This window comes from Poeciliopsis prolifica, unplaced genomic scaffold, assembly GCF_027474105.1.
Source record: "Poeciliopsis prolifica strain line A6 unplaced genomic scaffold, Auburn_PproV2 SCAFFOLD047, whole genome shotgun sequence".
Lineage (NCBI taxonomy): Eukaryota > Metazoa > Chordata > Actinopteri > Cyprinodontiformes > Poeciliidae > Poeciliopsis > Poeciliopsis prolifica.
Genome location: NW_026562422.1, coordinates 3,536,087 through 3,553,008, shown reverse-complemented (window position 1 = coordinate 3,553,008; position 16,922 = coordinate 3,536,087). Strand labels below are relative to the sequence as shown.

The window sequence follows — 16,922 nt, the reverse complement described above, 5'->3', positions numbered from 1 at the left end:
ATAGCTAATTGCACACAGATAATGTTACCGTAACAAGTATTGCCTCTTGGACAGACTCCATGGAGTATGTCAGAAGCTGATGTTATATTATTCAAGGATCAATAAGGGGTTTTTGTTTTTTCACCTGATCAGAGTTTAGATGTTTAATAACTTCTGTTGCATGAAGAAAAGCTTCCTTCCTCTGTAGAGATAAGACACACGGCTGATAAACTGATCAGGAAATGCACCAGTTCTTTTTTCTTAGTCACCTCCTGTGCAACATGATGCACAGCGGCTGCATTGTACGTACTGGGACTGGTGAGCTATTCAGTAAAAAAGAATTGCTGTGAGAATCAGTCGGTTGCATATAGACAGGATGATTTTCTGATGGAGAAACACATTTGATGACTCAAAGCAATCAGGAAGGCAATGGCACAGATTTTAATTTTATGTATTTTAAGTGTCAGTAAAGAGTGATTTGAAAAATAAAAGCTACACCGTGTCACAAAAGTATTTATTCCCCCTCCAGTTATCAAAATGTTGTTTAGTAAAGAGCCATGATTTCATTCAGTTCAAGGTTTTACGACAAAAGAAAACAAAAAGCTTTTGGGGAAAAAAATAACATATTTTCTATTCTTCAAAATATTGACAAGAAAAATGGTAATAGAATAAAATAAATAAAGAAATGAAGCATATGTTTCCTTGCACTTTCGCTGACATTCAGTTGTGGAAATGCAATGCAATTTTCCATCCACTGTCTAGTCCAATCACGACAAAGATGGACTCCATGCTCCATATTAGGGAGGACCTAAAACTGACATAATTAAAAATAAAAAGCAGGAATGTTTTCTTTAGCATTTTCCTTATACATAAGATTATTTTTTGTCAAGAAATGTACATACAGTGACACCAACAAACCCATTTAAAGAAAAAAAATTAAAACCTGCATATTATTACATCTAAATTTTAATAATATTCGTTTATTTATTTATTTATTACAATGTCAGACATTATACAACCACTTTCCACCTTAAATTTGAACCAAAGCGACGGTAAAAGGTGGCCATTCATATCATTCTTCCTGACAGGGCACGCAGTTTTACTTTGAAACGTAAAATACCTCAACCTGATTGGCTCTTTTCTTCTTCTGACGTGGACGCGTCGAAGTGGCCACGCAGGCGCACCGAATCATAACACCGCATATGAAGTCTCTTCACTCGTCCTCATGTCGCGCGGGTCTTTCCGCCTTATTTATCGGTTCCAGTGACAGGTGTAGCTGCAGCGCGTGAGAGGCCGAAGTAGGGGGATGGACAGCGGGGCACGGCCGTGAAAACATGGTGGCTGCGAGGGCTGACCAGCTGGAGTTAGCTTTGGCTAGCAAATGGCTGCTCGGCTGGGACGTCTTGCCACTGTGACAAGTAAGTGAACCGCCGCTACTTTTAGCTGCTTTGCCGCAAACATCCGCTCTGTCAGCGACCTCAGCCTCTCATGCTGTACAACTTCAAATAATAAAGCAAGACTTTGCCCTTGTTTTGGGGGGTTAAAACGCAGAATTGCAGGCTGTGGGTCCTTCCTCTTCTAGCTTAAACTCTGTTTGTTTTGTTGTTGTTTTTAGATGATAAGACACGGGAAAGAGTGTTGAAGCAGAGGGAAACTTGAGCCTTGCCCCCTCCCCAAACAAGCATGTGACAAACGGGCTCCAGTGTGACCAAAGACTTGGTTGCAGCCAAAATGCCTCGTCTGGATGAAGTGGCCAACATTGCCCTCAGGGTGCCCAGCATTCTGGTTCTGGACCTGCTGTACAAATGTGACATCGAGGGTCTGACCGAAAACCTCAAGGCTAAAAACGAGGATATGCTCTTCAAATACAAATATGTCATCTGGAACATGTTCTACCTTGGTAAGTATGGCTTTATGATCAGTTTTAACAAATCGCGCCATCCGTGCAGAAAGAAAGCATCCCCGTGGCATTATGCTGCCACCACCGTGTTTCACGGTGGAGGTGGTACGTTTGCCTGAATGCCCGTTGACCAAAATGTTTGATTCTGAGCTCATCTGCAGAGCATCTTTTCAATCAGGGCTGAAACGATTAATCGTGATTAATCGATAATTGTCAACTAATTTAGTAATGGATTAATGCTTAACTGGAGTATGCAGACTTGAAAAAAGGCCCTTTGCCGAAAGAACATATTCACAACAGCAATTAAGAAAAAAACTGTACATAAAGTATAGAAATATTTTGCTTTTATGACAAACAAAATAAAATAAATTTGACCAAATACTCTGGAAATACATGAAAAACTATTTAAAAAGTTGTCTACGTCGTTACCGAACTGCTTAGCAGATAGTCTTCTTAGCTCACCTAAAACAGGAAAAGTTTATCCTGATGAAATGTCATAATAAGAGACCCAATTCAAATTTAGCTGCGAAAATAAAATGTGAAACAACATATTTCCTTCTGTTTCACATCTATCCATTACGCATCTGCATAAAATCCTTGTACGTTGTGAAGTTCGAGGTTGTAACTTAGCAAAATATTTTGAGGTGTGAGGGACGTGGATCCATTTTCTTGTTTTGGAGGTGCTGCACCTGAAGGATTCAGCCTCTCTGTCCTCGGTTTTAGTGAATCTGTGGAAACTTGACTTCTGTGCCCGTCTTTGTCTCCCAGCTCACCTGACAAACCTGGTCGTGTTGATCCTGCCACTGAGACACATTGTTACGCTCTACCTTCATGTCCTCGTTGCCCTCCTCCTGTACATGGGGCATCAGATTTCCAAGTGAGTTTTTACATCCTATTTTCTCCATAACGTCAGGATGTCAGGAGGCACTCTCATTACCAAAAAACGTTTATTTGTACAGTTTTTTACTATAAAGTATTCTCTCTAAAGTGAATAAGGTCATACTATGAGTTAGCCAAAACTTTCTTTAGCTAATTGTGGCTATGCTACACTATGTATCATCTTAATCGCTCTGCTTGACGTTTATTCTTTAATATGAATACAGAAGTCAGTCCAGAAGTGGGGAAAAAAATATTTTATGAAGGTGTGGAAGCAGACGTTAATGTAGCTTTAGGCTGGGCATCACTCGTTTGCTAGCTAAGCTTTTAGTTAACACCGGTGGGATATCCTGTAATAGGATCATGCTATTTCTTCATCTCTTCGTTTCCCGTTTCTTTTCCAGGGATTATGTCCGAGAGGAGGTGCAGCTGGGATATGAAGGAGCGGTCTATCTCAATTCTTCGGCCTTTAATAGATTCGTCTCTGCCATGACTAGTGAGTACTTGAGCCAAGTTGACTCTAAATGTTTCTATGTGCTTCCTTTCGTTTCGGTCGGTTAGGCTTTTCCCCCATAAAACCTCCTAAGCCCAGTGTAGGGGTGCTAAAACATCTTATTTTTGTAGCAAGACCCGTTTTTTTATGTGACTGCTTTTAAAATATTTATGTTGGGAATTAAACATTTTCAAGTCAATTTGAAGAACTGCTAATAAAAGCCGCTTTTACTAATAGCAGCTAATTCCTCAGTAAATGTGAACTTTTAGAAAAAGTGTTTTCTTGCACAGACTCCTGTTGCTTTGCACCGCAGCAGGAACCACGCTCTGTTCCTTAATGCTTCTTTTCAGCTGGGGCTGAAGCGATTAATCAGATTAATCGTGAAGAATTGATTATTGAAATCATCGTCAGCTAATTTAGTAACTGATTAATTGTTTAAAGAAATCAAGAATTGATTAATAAAATAATCGCTAGGCGCAGCCCTGTTTTCAGCTTAATCTTGTTTTTGTGCATAATGAGCCTAGGAAAACTTTTTCTTATGTCCTTCACGTCTTATAATAAACTTAATTTTGTTTTCATTTTTATTTCTTTAACAGGGAGTTTATGCGTTTGTCTGAAAAGGGCAAATGGAGCACATTTTTCTCAGTAGTTAAATTATTAAGACAGAAGGGAAAAACTATTTTACTACAGCTACAAAAAAAAAGAACAATATCATCCAAAATAAGTAGTTTGCTTTTTCTGTTTCTCCAACGACAGGTCAGATCATCCTCAGCACGCTCTGTGCCTTCCTGATGAAGACCAGAAAGGTGTGGCTATTCTCCACTCACATGCTCCCCCTGCTGGCCCGACTCTTCGCCGTCCCTAATGCCACGCTGCTGACCGTCAACACTTTCTCCATGGGCCTGACGGTGGCAGGGATCGGCCTCTTTTTCCTCGCCAACCTGTTTGTGCCATATCGCCTGGCGAGGGCCGCCTACTCAGAGCTGCTCCACCTGGAGGTATTCCTTCCCCAAAAACCTCAGTCCGAACGGTTATTTTGCGTCTTTTTGTATGCTAAACTAAAACGCTGATTGTTTTTGCAGACTTTTTCTTTTTTTTAATACATTTTTTATGTATTAATTCACCAATTAGTGCATACAAGACAAGCATTACAGTCTAACAAACAGAGGTATGGTTTTCCATTGACTAAATAATTACACAATTTGACAAGTCGAAAATAAATTAGTATCATGAAAACATGTCAATTCCCCCCTAAAAATTGTTAAATTTTTATGAAGGTCAACTATCAAATTTTTAAAAATTTTTTTATTTTTATTTTTTTTGGCTTTATCAAAATTGGTATATTTGGCGAAACTGCAGCTTTTGCAGTTTTTGCAAAAAAACTGCCAGATGTGGAAAACACTTTTCCACATCTGGCTGCAACGTCTGGCTCTGTTGCAGCCAGACGGAAACTACGAGCAAAAAGAAAACAGAAACCAGCCGAAGTATTGTGTTTTTTCACAATTTATGGCACGTGACTTTTATTGGAAACACCACAACTGTAAATTGTATTTGTTTATCTTTTGACATTAGAGGAATATCGACAAAGTTTCACACATTGCTTCCAATAGAAACGCAGCTACTTGAAAGCCTTTCAGGTATCTTTTCATGCCCCATCATCACCGGGGGCCTCCTGTCTCCTAGGTGATGGAGCTGTACAGACTCCTGGGGTTGGGGATCTCTCTGTGGAACCAGTTCGCTGTTCCGGCCCTGTTCAGTGTCTTCTGGTTCGTTCTGTTCGCCGTCCAGCTGTGCTCGAACGTCATGTCCTCCAGACCCTCCGCGACTTATCAGGGAATCATGTTCTTTTTGCTCACTAGGTGCGTTTATTCTTTGATTTTTGCGTTCACACTGCTCTCTTTTTTTGTGCCTGTTTTCTATTTAATTCATAGTCGTTTTGTTGTGTGTTTGCTGAACCACGCAGCGTGTCAGAATGTTGCGCCACGCCGTACTCTCTGTTGGGCCTCACCTTCGTGGTGTCCTATCTGGCTCTGGGACTTCTCAACCTCTGCAAGTTTTTCCTGGGAGGTTACGCTGCGGTGCAGAACGAGAACGTCATGCACAGGTGAGACGCCGTCCACCGACTTCCTGACTGTTCTCGCTTTCTGGTCACATCAAGCCACAGGTTGAAACGTCACAGACGCTGGACCGTGTGTCAAATGGTAGCATTTATTCCACCAGGTGTTTTAAAACCCGATTCAGCTACAGTCAGGTTTTGTGATTGTTTTTGTATTTTTTTTTTTTGCAGTATAAATCACTAAATTTGTGTTGCCACTTCAGAAGTATTTCCAAGGAATTTTGCAATATGTTTTCCTCATTAAACCCCTTTGAAAAAAATCTACATATTGAAGAAAAAAGTAAGGCTGAGGCAGCAGAAATACTCCCACCTGCAGGTGGGAGCCAGTAGTCAGTAAATGAAATGCTTTTTGACAATTTTTGCTGGTAAATTTGCAACACACTCGCAGTTATGCGATGCTGTGATAACATCCTCAAATTTCTTGATTTTGGTTGACAATTTTTTCAGTTGTGGAATTGTGAAGAACTGGAAGGACTGATGAGGCTGTTATTAAAATCCACTCAGAGTCATCAGACGGAATTCTTCAACTCAATATGCGAATAAACATAAAACAAAAATCGTTTAGCAAACAGAAATAATTTTGGTATGCCTAACAAGGCTAAAACCAGAAAAGTTTGATCTGATTTATCTTCAAAGAGTGAGGAAAAAACTTTTTTTTTGAGTATTTTTGATTATATCCTTACGTCAAATAACAAAACGCCCCTCGACCTCATTTGACTTTGACCTTTGTTCCAGAACGTATTGTGCAAAATTATGAAGATTTCTTCACAAAAATTTTTTCTCAGTTAAAAAAAAACAAACATTAAATTGAACCAAAAATATTTTGACTTCTCCTTGTGCTGGTTTCGTCAGAGGCGTGACCGAGGGAATCACTCTGCTGCTGCTCGCCCTGCAGACAGGCCTGCTGGACATGCAGGCGCTGCAGCGCACCTTCCTCCTCAGCATCATCCTCTTCATTGTGCTGACTTCAACCTTGCAGTCGATGATAGAAATAACAGATCCCATCATTCTCGCCCTGGGCGCGTCACGCAACAGGTACCAACCGCTCAGTGAATCAGAGATGAGAAAAAGTTGTGAACTATATATATACGTATATATATTCTTTTTTCTTTCTTTCTTTCTGCTGTCCTTTGGTTTTTAGAAGTTTGTGGAAGCACTTCCGTGGCCTAAGCATGTGTCTGCTTCTGCTGGTTTTCCCGGTGTTCATGGCTTATAAAATATCCCAGTTTTTCCACATGGACTTCTGGCTCCTCATACTGGTTTCCAGCTGCATGCTGACCTCCCTCCAGGTCTGTTTGTCATCATGTCATGTAAAATAATTGAGAGACATTGCTTTAAAACATGTGTATTGCTGTTATTCATGAGGATAAAATTTCTTGAAACGTGGTCCCTCTGTAGTACGTAGGATAATATCCTACTTTATTTTTTGCGCCATGTATTTTCTTTTGAAGTTACAGAATTTGACGTTCCTGCACAAATTTTACTTACCATTATACAGTTGGCGTAGAGGCTGGATGCAAACTGTGTTTGTCCATGTTTCCATGTTAGTTAATGTTTGCCTCTTAGCTTGTTTGTTTTGCTTTATTTGGCAGCAGCCCAACATCAGTAACCTGAACCCCTGATGGACGTGTCTCCATATTTTTCCTCTTTCCGTTTTTGGGTTCAGGTTTACAGCTCACAGTTGTTATATTCGGTTATATGCACTTGATAAAATTATCAAAATGATCATTTTAAAGACGCCACGAGTCACTTCAAGTTAGTCAGACAGCAGCTTCACTCAGATACTCTCACCTACATTTGGCTCAGACACTGGGAGAAAAATGTGCAGTTTATTGTCATGGGTAAACGTAGCGAGGGACGTTTAACCATTGATTTGATTATGAATCTGACTCTCAGATACCAGAGTCTGATTAAATGGACAGAAAGCACAACAGTCAACAAAGAAACTTCGTGAAAAAACGCAATTTCTTGCTTAAGAAAACAACAGCACTGACTTTCTGCTAGAGCTTGTTTTGGTTTTCTGGCCAAGTCAGACTCCTCAATGTGTCAAAACCCAGAAAATAAACAGCTGTAGCACTTTGAGTTATAAGAGTAATATTTAATCTAAATGCCAGACTTTGACTCTTCCTAAACCCTTGTGACCCTGGAATAAACAGAGTCTAATGGGATTTGGATAGACAGTACTAAAAGCCCTTCCTATATTGCGTCGGGGTACCAACATTTATAAGCGCATTGTTGTTTGACTGCCGTCGGTTGCTAATGAGCAAACACAAACTTTTACACTCCCAAACATTCACATATACGATGCATGCGTCTCTTTCCTGCAGACTTTGAAAGCACAACAAATATTTAAAATGAAAAGGAAAAAAGAAGAAAAGGAGTAAAAGAAACGCTGACTCTAGCGTGTTTTAATCGTTCCTAATAAACAATGACGACGACGATTCTTGTCCAGGTCACAGGCACCATGCTGATCTACTGCCTCTTCATGGTGGAGCTGTTCCGCAGCGACCCGATCGAGAGCCTGGACGAGGTCATCTACTGGGTGAACGCCATCAGCAGGGTGCTGGAGTTCCTGGTGGCGCTGTGCGTGGTGGCCTACGGCACCTGGGAGTCGCTGTTCGGCGAGTGGAGCTGGATGGGCGCCTCCGTCATCATCATCCACTCGTACTTCAACGTGTGGCTCCGAGCTCAGTCTGGCTGGAAGAGCTTCCTGCTCCGGCGGGAAGCGGCGAAAAAGATCAACTCCCTGCCCAGAGCCACGGCGGAGCAGCTGGACCAGCACAACGACGTCTGCTCCATCTGCTTCCAGGTGTGTCGCTCGTTCCACCAGGGGAACCCCGTCAGTTTTCCACAATCGTAATATTACTTTCTTAGCTGCAAGCTTTCCATACACCTCAGTCGTTTGCATAGCAATAATAAGTGAACTTCAAAAGATTTTTAACTCAAAAACACGACGGGCCGCTCAATGAATGACTGCTCTAGCAACCAGCCACTGGGCTTAGCAAGTTTTCTGAGGGAACCCTGTCATATTGTTCTAACACTATGTAGTTTAGGTACAATTGATTTACTGAGTCTGAAAAATCTGTAAAAATATCAGATTTATTATTTTCTGACCAGTTAAGTCAGCAGTCAATTTCTTTTCTAAAAACTGATATACTCATTCAGTTCTGATTATTATTTTTTAATTTACAAGTTTAATGCAGTTTTGGAGATTTTAAACTGAGTAAATAATTCAGAGATTAAAATCGGTCACTTAAGTTTTCATAAAACGACTACAGTTTTGTGAAAAAAATCCCAAGTGGACAAAGTATTTAAAACGTCAATAAATTGTATCCACGGGAGCGTAGTTGCAAAACGGAGCCTGGAGCCGTTCTGGTCCGTTCTGGGTTCAGGTCCGCTCTGCAAACAAACGGCAGTAGTATGAAATGCGTCACGCCGTGTGGGGCTTTTGAGACGCGTTCTTCCTGTTTTTCCAGCTTGACTCCACCTTCTTTACCTCACGCTTTTGTTTTGTTTATTTGCAACACTGTAAATACAGATGGAGATCTAAATGTATAATATGAATCGGGGCGGAAACAAAATATAAAAAAAAGCTCATTTAAAATTAGAGCAATTCCTCGTTCTGAGAGTTCTGAATCAAGTTTAAATAAAATAAAATTATAGAACACCCTGTTTTGGAAAAACAGCCTTTAGTCAGAAGCGACTTCAAATTGCGGACTGCTACAGGTGCCAGCATATATCACCAACTATACCAACTCTGAAGAATTCGAATTAATATAGGTTATGACATTTAATTTCCCTTTGGGAATCAATAAAGTATTTTTAAATTTCTTTTAAAACCAGATTTGTCTTTCTCTACAGGAAATGAGCTCTGCTGTCATCACATACTGCGGCCATTTCTTCCATGGCAACTGTCTCCGCAAGTGGCTGTACGTGCAGGAAACGTGTCCTTTGTGCCACCAGACGGTCCAACCGACACCGGCGGGTCAGGACCCGGCTCCGGGGGACGACGGCCCGGCACCCCAGGAGGAACTGGGGCCGGATCCGTTCGCACAAGAAGGAGAGCAGCACCTGGAAAGGCCGAGCGATGAGGGAAACCCGGATCTCGCCCGGCAACAGCCGGAGAAGGAGAGCGAGAGGGAAGGCCGCCCGACTGAGCCTGAAAGCTTAGTTGTCCAAGATTTTGCAAGATCCGACAGTGAACTGGAGGTTAGGTTTAGTTCCCAGAACCAACTGGGAAGAACTTCTGAGGACTGTTGCAGCCCGTTTGAGGTGAACAGCACAGACTCATCTTCGTGGACAGATGTTGGAGCTATGAGCGAGAACCAAACGGCCTCCGAGTTATCAGTACTCCACGGTTTTGCGTACCATCCCAATTGTGCCAGGACATCTAAATCGAGCCACAGCCTTCAATCACACGAGGGAAACGTTTGTGATGAAAATCAGAAGCTCGTCTCAGGTGGTACGAGTCCTGTTGGCGCCCCAACATCTCTCGTATCATGTAATCAAAACTCTGCCGACTCCGTGACGAGTTGTCACGGTTTCATCACGCATTCAGATGTGATCCTCAAGGCGCCGTCCTCGGGTACCACAGATTCCCATACGACGGCGGCCGACTGCGCTCCATCTGTGCCTTGATGGGTTTGAAGTCCAATTTTCCTTATTGGGCTTGATTATCAAACACATCTGCCTTCTCTATGTGAATCAATTATATAAAAAGACCCAAATATCTCTTGTATGGAATGTTCTTCACACTAGCAAAAAAAAATACGAGTATTGGACCTATTTGTGTAGACTTACCATACAATTGAAAAGCAGAAAATTATTACAATAACTGTCATGAACTATAAAAAAAAAATCATCTTGAAATAATAGTTTGTTTTTACCATTCATTCCACTTTTCTCACCAGGTGTTAATTGATTAGTTTATTAATTAGTTTATTGATTAATTGATTAGTACTGCAGTTTACAAATTCACTTTGATAACCTTTTTTTTCCCTAAAATGTGAACCATTTAGAACACGTACATCTCAATAAATGAAAATGTGATTCAAAAATTCTAACAGTAATTACTTCAAAAAAAGTAAAACTCAACAGATGCACGAAACAGTCATTAGTTGTAAGTCTCAACCTCGAGATGAATATTAATGAAGGGTTTTATGTGATGGTGGTTGAAAGGAAAACGTGACATGAGGAGGTTTTTGCCCTTAATCAAAAATGTGTCTCAGACTTTGTTTAAGCCCTATCCACTACAACTGACTGAATCGTTGTCCCTGTATATTTCTTCTTTTTCTTCCAAATAGCACAATGCATCACATGTCGATTCATATTTTGGTGTGTTTATAAAGGGTCAAATTTCACGACCGCTCTGACCAGTTTAGTTTTACTGTGGGCTTGCACCCAATTTGCCATCATATCCGCTGCGTCACGCGCAGTTAGGACCGCCTCCCGTCGTCATAAAGCTTCACTATATGTAGACAGCCGCTAGTTACCTAACAGCGTCGACCGAAACCAAAACGAGAGGAGCGCAGTCGACTAACGACTCTTTTCTTTTTTTAAATTTGACACCGGCACCTATTTAGTTTCAAACGTGGGGACCAAGAGTCTCGTATAAGTAATTGTCGTTGTGCGAAAAAGGAGAAGAGAGCCTAACATCTGGTGTTTGAACTCCGCGCATACGTAGTTTTAGCACGCTAGCTAGCTAGCCAGCCAGCTAATTGCGCTAGCTAAAGAAGAAAGGCCGTCGAGTTGACCCAGCGTCAGTTATTCCAACTGAACGAATCGCCCTGGCAGATTACAGCCGACGTTCAGTAGCTGGACCGCAAAACCTTCACCCTAAAGACGAGAACACCGAGAAAGGATGGCTCTGAAAAGGATTCACAAGGTAAGACACCGTCGTTGAAATGTTAGCTCGTCGCGTTAGCCGGGCTAGCCACCCACAATGCAGCCGTATCCTGTGAAACCAGGCGGTGTTGCGTGTTCGAGGAAGCGTCAACTTCACAATCCTTTCACGTACGCCACTTGGATGAATTTTGAGTTTAGTCAGTCGCCGGTTTGCGTTCTTCTAAACTTCGCCCTTACCGGCTAGCACTGACGTACGTCGGTTAAGGTTTATTCGCTGAACACCAGGCGGCTCGTTGGCTATTGTTAGCAGTTTCAGTTACAGGCTAACTTTGTTCGTCGAGACGGGTTGACAACAAGATGTCGCGTAGTTGTCACAGTTCTTAATACCTTCACACACAACGCGCGGTTTCGGGCCCTCTGGTCGCCCAGAGCTCGTGCTGAAGTGCGGCAGTTGAGATACTCGGACTCATGACTCATTTTCTTTTCTTTTTCCTTTTTTTTTTTTACTTTCCGAGTCCGTCTTTGTACTCTACGCCGGGTAAAATTCTACATTTTCTGGGAATTTGCTCGTACTCATTTACTTATATTTACATTTACGTCGAGCTGTTAAATGGACACTCGCATGTTGACAGGTCGGCTCAATTTCTTCACTCTAGATTATTCCTTCAAGGAAATCCCTCAACTTGTTTGTGAAATGGTGTCTGAAGGCCGGGGTGGGGCAATGCTTCCACCTCACTCCAAAATAGCTGTATACCCATAAATAACAGGGTAGCTTTTACAGCACGTACATGGGGCGAATTTTCCAGTTTACGGTGTAAGATGATGGTAGGTGGTCCACAGATGCATCTGGAGAATAGAAAGGGGATCAACAGTGTCAGTGGACAGGGAAAGGACATCTTGACACTTAGGATTTTAAAAGCTCAATTCCTTACACTGCTTTTAAATAATATTGACCCATTACTGTCAGCTAATTAGTTGTTTTAACTTTTTTTAAAAATTATTATAGGAACTTAATGACCTGGCTCGTGACCCTCCAGCACAGTGCTCAGCTGGCCCAGTGGGTGATGACAGTAAGTTGTTTTTTTGTTTTCCATTTCAGCCACATTATTTTTCAAAAGAACCTATGAATTTACTACTGTAATAATTTGTAAAGATGTACAGATTTGGCTTATCCTCACCTGCTGTTGTTGCTCCTCTGCTGTAGTTTTCTTATTTTATTCATGTTTTTTCAAGCATTGTAGGTTCTTTGATTTTTGTTTTGAATTTGAAAGAAAATGGAGATGGGGGAATAAGACTCAAAATCAAAATGAAGTGGATCAGAAAACATGATTAAAATGCTCAAATTGTCCTTTGTCAAATTTAAAAGTGAAAGAAAAGTCACAGTTTGGATTGGTAGATGAAAACAAAATATGCAAATTCTTGCCTCTTATGTATAAAATGCCTTTTGCAGAGTTACCCAGCGAGAGGGAACAAACATTTGCTGCCAGGAAGCTATCAGATATCTCTGGCTGAATACTTCCCGTCAGAGCACATACCTGTGACCTTTCACCATTTTCTAATGTTTTGCTTTCTGTTCTCCACAGTGTTTCACTGGCAGGCCACAATCATGGGACCAGTAAGTATTTTATGACATAACAGTTGCGCACCGACATAAACCGGAATGGCGTTCTTGAATGTGTCCGTAAGATAAAGGTCAAAATTTGACTTGAAAATGTTAGAGAGCTGCATTCAGGAAGTGTTGATGAATCCTTTCTAAAGCAAAAACTGTCCATGTTGTTTCAGAGCGACAGTCCATATCAGGGAGGAGTTTTCTTCTTGACAATTCATTTTCCAACAGACTACCCCTTCAAACCACCCAAGGTAAGACGACGCACTCAATAAAACTACAACGCTAGAACACATGGTCGCGGTGAAGATTACATTTTTTGGGGGAGTTACTGTCCCTATTTTATTTTTTTCTTAATCTTTCCATCAAAACACGTCTTGTAAATCAAACTGGTTTTTAGAACTCGTTTGTTTGTTTGGAAACCTGTGACGCACTACTTGAAGCAGGCCGTCATCTCTGGAAAAGAATTTAAAATATGTAACAAACGTGCGCAGTTTTCCCTTATGTAACATATATCTTTTTTTTTTTTTTTTTTTTCTTTCTTCCCCTTCAGGTTGCATTCACAACAAGAATTTACCACCCAAATATTAACAGTAACGGCAGTATCTGTCTGGATATTCTCAGATCACAGTGGTCTCCAGCACTTACTATTTCTAAAGGTATGAATATTCATGCGAGTCAAGTGGTGAGATTTGGGTTTATTTTTTTTATACACACACATATTAAGTCTTAATCTTGTGAAAACAGAATATTTATTTATTTATTTTTATTTTTTCCAGTTCTTCTCTCCATTTGCTCACTCCTATGTGACCCAAACCCCGACGACCCTCTAGTGCCAGAGATCGCACGAATCTACAAAACAGATAGTCAGAAGTAAGTAAACATGTTGAATAAACTTGAAAATGAGCCAGTTGTATATCTGGGTAACGGTCATTTCAGCTACATATATATAGATGTATACAAACTTTATTTGACAAACTATATTATCAATTTAAAATGGTTGGGATCTGTTATGTAATCTGGTTTCACTTTGTTAGGTACAATAAACTAGCTCAGGAGTGGACAACAAAATATGCCATGCTTTAGGGTAAGGTGAAGGGCTGGAGCTGCATCTTGGCTGCTGCTATGAGACTGGATGTGCTGCCATGCTCTGACCTCACTGGCCTAACCAGAGGCTTGTGTCTGTGTTTATAAAAGGGGAAAAAAATGTATTGGTCAAATTGTTCCATAAGATATACAGGAACCCATTTGTTGGTCTTTAGGTTTCGATTTATGCTTAAACATTTAACCCGTTTTTATTTTGACACTGAGACACAAGATCATTCTGTGCAAAAATGAAATTCAGATACTTTTTTCTGTTGGTAGAGTTGCACTAGTGCTGGACAATAAAATAATTTCTATATTGCTACAGACACGTGGTCAATCTCAATAGATAATACCTCTGATAGGATGTTCAATCATTTCGCAGATCCAGATCAGAGGAAAGGCTTTAGCCATTGGTGATTGGTGTCAACCAACTCACTCTTTTGTCACCTAGCAACAAAGTGCTGAGTAACTTGCGCAGCAGCAACAGTTTAAATTTCCTCAGAACCACTGAAAAAATACCAGCATGGAGTGAAAACTGTGGCTAAAAGAGGAAATGTTCTGCCACCATTTCATACATTTGGAACAAAAAACCCTAATCAATAATAATGATCTACTGATATGGAACGCTTGTATCATGTTTTTCAACAGCCATATTGTCCAGCCCAAAGATGCACCAATCAGATTTTTTGGGCCAGGTTTTGCTGATACTAATATTGGCTGATTTTCTTTTGTTTTTTTAAAAAAAAATTTTTTAGTCTTATCTGTCATATAAGGGCATTCAAACTTGTTTATAGCTTTTAGTTTATGGATTAGCACAGTTAAACAGTCTTTGGCATCTACTAATAATGATTGACGCAGCCAAAAGCAGTGTACATATATATTTTTTTCTTATCTCTAAGATTTCCAAAAGGTGTCCAGCATGTTGTAACTCGAACATGTTGGACATTAAGACGGATAAATCTGATGGCAGAAAACTTTTCATTTAATGTCACCCAAGCCAAAGTGTCTTGTATATCAGTGTTGCCTGGTAGTGATTGCTTATGATGCATTCAATGATCAGGAAAAAATATCCCAATTTTTGAGTCTCCAGACAGGCAACAGCTGAATCATTGGTGTGTCTGTATTTATCTGTGAAATACAGACATCTCTTTTCCATATATGGATGAAAAGTGTACTAAAATTAACTTCCATCATCACAATTTGTATTTTAACAAAATTGGAACAGGGTACGTGTGCATGTGAAAGATTACTAACTTCAGCATGAACATAATTTCTCTCTAAAGTCTCCCATTTATGTAAATGGAGACAATCCCTGACAAGTGAGTGAGTAATGTAGGACATGTTTTTGACCTGAAGGTGCATGATGTGTTTGATGAAGTGTAAAGCTACACGACAACCTCAACGCCGAATCTGAAATAGTTGGTATTGATAATTAACGACCGTCTTTCTCCTCACAGATACATAAAAATGGCAAAAGAATGGACACAGAAGTACGCAATGTGATGACATCGTTTGAAGAGCAGGTGGAAATCGTTGCTGGTTCAAACTTAAAATTACGGGATTCAGTTGGTTTTTTTTTTTTTTCCTTTTTCACTGTATTTTTGGTTAATCAATGCATTTTACCTCCCCTCTTTTATTTTTCTTTTCTATTTTTTTCCCACCTGCACGCTCATAAGAAGATAGTGTTTTCTCTGTAGGTCATGCCAGTTTCTGTCAAATTGTGACTCCTTTTTGAGTTGAACAGAAGGAAAAAAAAAAAAACACCCTCCTGAGAACGCTCAACACATTGTAATGATTTTCACACTTCAAAACTCTGACGCAGCTGTTCTCTCCTGAAACGTGCTGAAAAATCAATCTCACGACGCTCTCTCCAATTCGTCACCCGTCTGGATTTTTGTCTCTGATCGCCGCATTTCTCGTTTCCAAAAATCCTTTTTCTTTTTTTTTTTTGTCTTTTGAGCTCACAGTATCTTCAAAATTTCACGTTTTTTTTTTTTCTTCCTAATTGGTGGTGTTCTGCATTTTATCAGATAGCAGAATTTGAGCGTGAGGAAACTGGTTGCATCTCATGAACTGAGGTGACATCAGTAGCTTTCTCTGATCAGTAGTGTAGGAATCTGTTATCTGATAAGTGTATCTTATTCCACTGTCCAAGTGTACAGAGAAGCAGAGCACATATATCAATGTTAAGGAAACCAATATAAGAAGTTCAATGTTGTATTTTATGCATGTTAATAAAGGTAGGCTATTATATCTGATGTTTCTGCAAATTAAGTGAATTGTAAGGTTGGCACAGTTGGGGGTAGGGGAAAAAATTGGTTCTTCACAAATGCTTTCCTTTTTTTTTTTTTTTTTCTTCTGTTATCTAGAAGCCAGTAGATGAGCATTTTTCTTTTCTTTTAATTTTTATGCCCACTCAAACACTGTCTTCTTGTAGCCCTGACATATTGATGCAAAGCTCAAGGGTTGATGATCAACTCGTAGCTCTGTTTCTTTTTAGTTTTCCCTTCAATAAAGTTTCTTCAAACTATATTCTTTTGATGCTGTTTTTCATCAATGGAAGATGACAAAAAAAATAATTATTTGCTCAGTTCAACGCTGTGGGTGAAAATCTGTGGAACTAACTGCAATAAAGTGGTTTGATTGCAAATGGGATGAATACATTGTGATCAGTCTCTGAATGATACCATAGAAAACACAAATCGATTAATGTATTCATAAACTGGACAAATTGTAGACTGAAAACACGCTTGTAGCAGACAGTTGTCACCATGACTTGACTGAAAATACTGCCTTCTGATTGGTTAAACTGCGCAATAGATTACCAAGCTTTTGGCCCCGCCCACTCAATGGGCGGGGCGAAAGTTTTATTTTAAATGAAAAATGTAATTGTTACTGTGGGATTACAAAATTGGTTTTGCACCAGTTACACGCAACTTAAGTAGTGTTTTTCATATTATCAAAATGCTAGTTTTAAAAATGTGCGACTTTGGTATTTGTTTTTTTTTTTGTTTTGTTTTTA

The 16,922-nt window shown here is 40.1% G+C and overlaps 2 protein-coding genes across 4 annotated transcripts; both read left to right on the top strand.

Annotated features, from left to right (window-relative positions):
* The first annotated feature begins 1,157 nt into the window (after positions 1 to 1,157).
* zmp:0000000662 (RING finger protein 145) lies at positions 1,158 to 10,236 on the top strand. 2 transcript variants are annotated; one of them, XM_055057085.1, is made up of 11 exons: positions 1,158 to 1,397; positions 1,595 to 1,879; positions 2,648 to 2,756; positions 3,160 to 3,251; positions 4,005 to 4,246; positions 4,932 to 5,107; positions 5,212 to 5,352; positions 6,217 to 6,399; positions 6,509 to 6,653; positions 7,817 to 8,173; positions 9,226 to 10,236. In XM_055057085.1, the coding sequence occupies exons 2-11, from the start codon at positions 1,711 to 1,713 to the stop codon at positions 10,000 to 10,002; spliced, it is 2,391 nt and encodes a 796-aa protein (XP_054913060.1). In that variant the 5' UTR covers positions 1,158 to 1,397; positions 1,595 to 1,710; the 3' UTR covers positions 10,003 to 10,236. The 2 variants fall into 2 exon arrangements, with proteins under 2 accessions (XP_054913060.1, XP_054913059.1); XM_055057084.1 differs by having other exon boundaries at positions 6,506 to 6,653.
* A 596-nt stretch (positions 10,237 to 10,832) lies between these two features.
* Positions 10,833 to 16,432, top strand: LOC129377268 (ubiquitin-conjugating enzyme E2 D2-like). Of its 2 annotated transcripts, XM_055057088.1 has the most exons (8): positions 10,833 to 11,248; positions 12,215 to 12,278; positions 12,792 to 12,823; positions 12,991 to 13,068; positions 13,368 to 13,473; positions 13,594 to 13,687; positions 13,852 to 13,901; positions 15,358 to 16,432. In XM_055057088.1, exons 1-7 carry the CDS (start codon positions 11,225 to 11,227, stop codon positions 13,898 to 13,900), a joined length of 447 nt encoding a protein of 148 aa, XP_054913063.1. In that variant the 5' UTR covers positions 10,833 to 11,224; the 3' UTR covers position 13,901; positions 15,358 to 16,432. The 2 variants fall into 2 exon arrangements, with proteins under 2 accessions (XP_054913063.1, XP_054913064.1); XM_055057089.1 differs by lacking the exon at positions 13,852 to 13,901 and having other exon boundaries at positions 10,837 to 11,248.
* Positions 16,433 to 16,922: the final 490 nt, after the last annotated feature.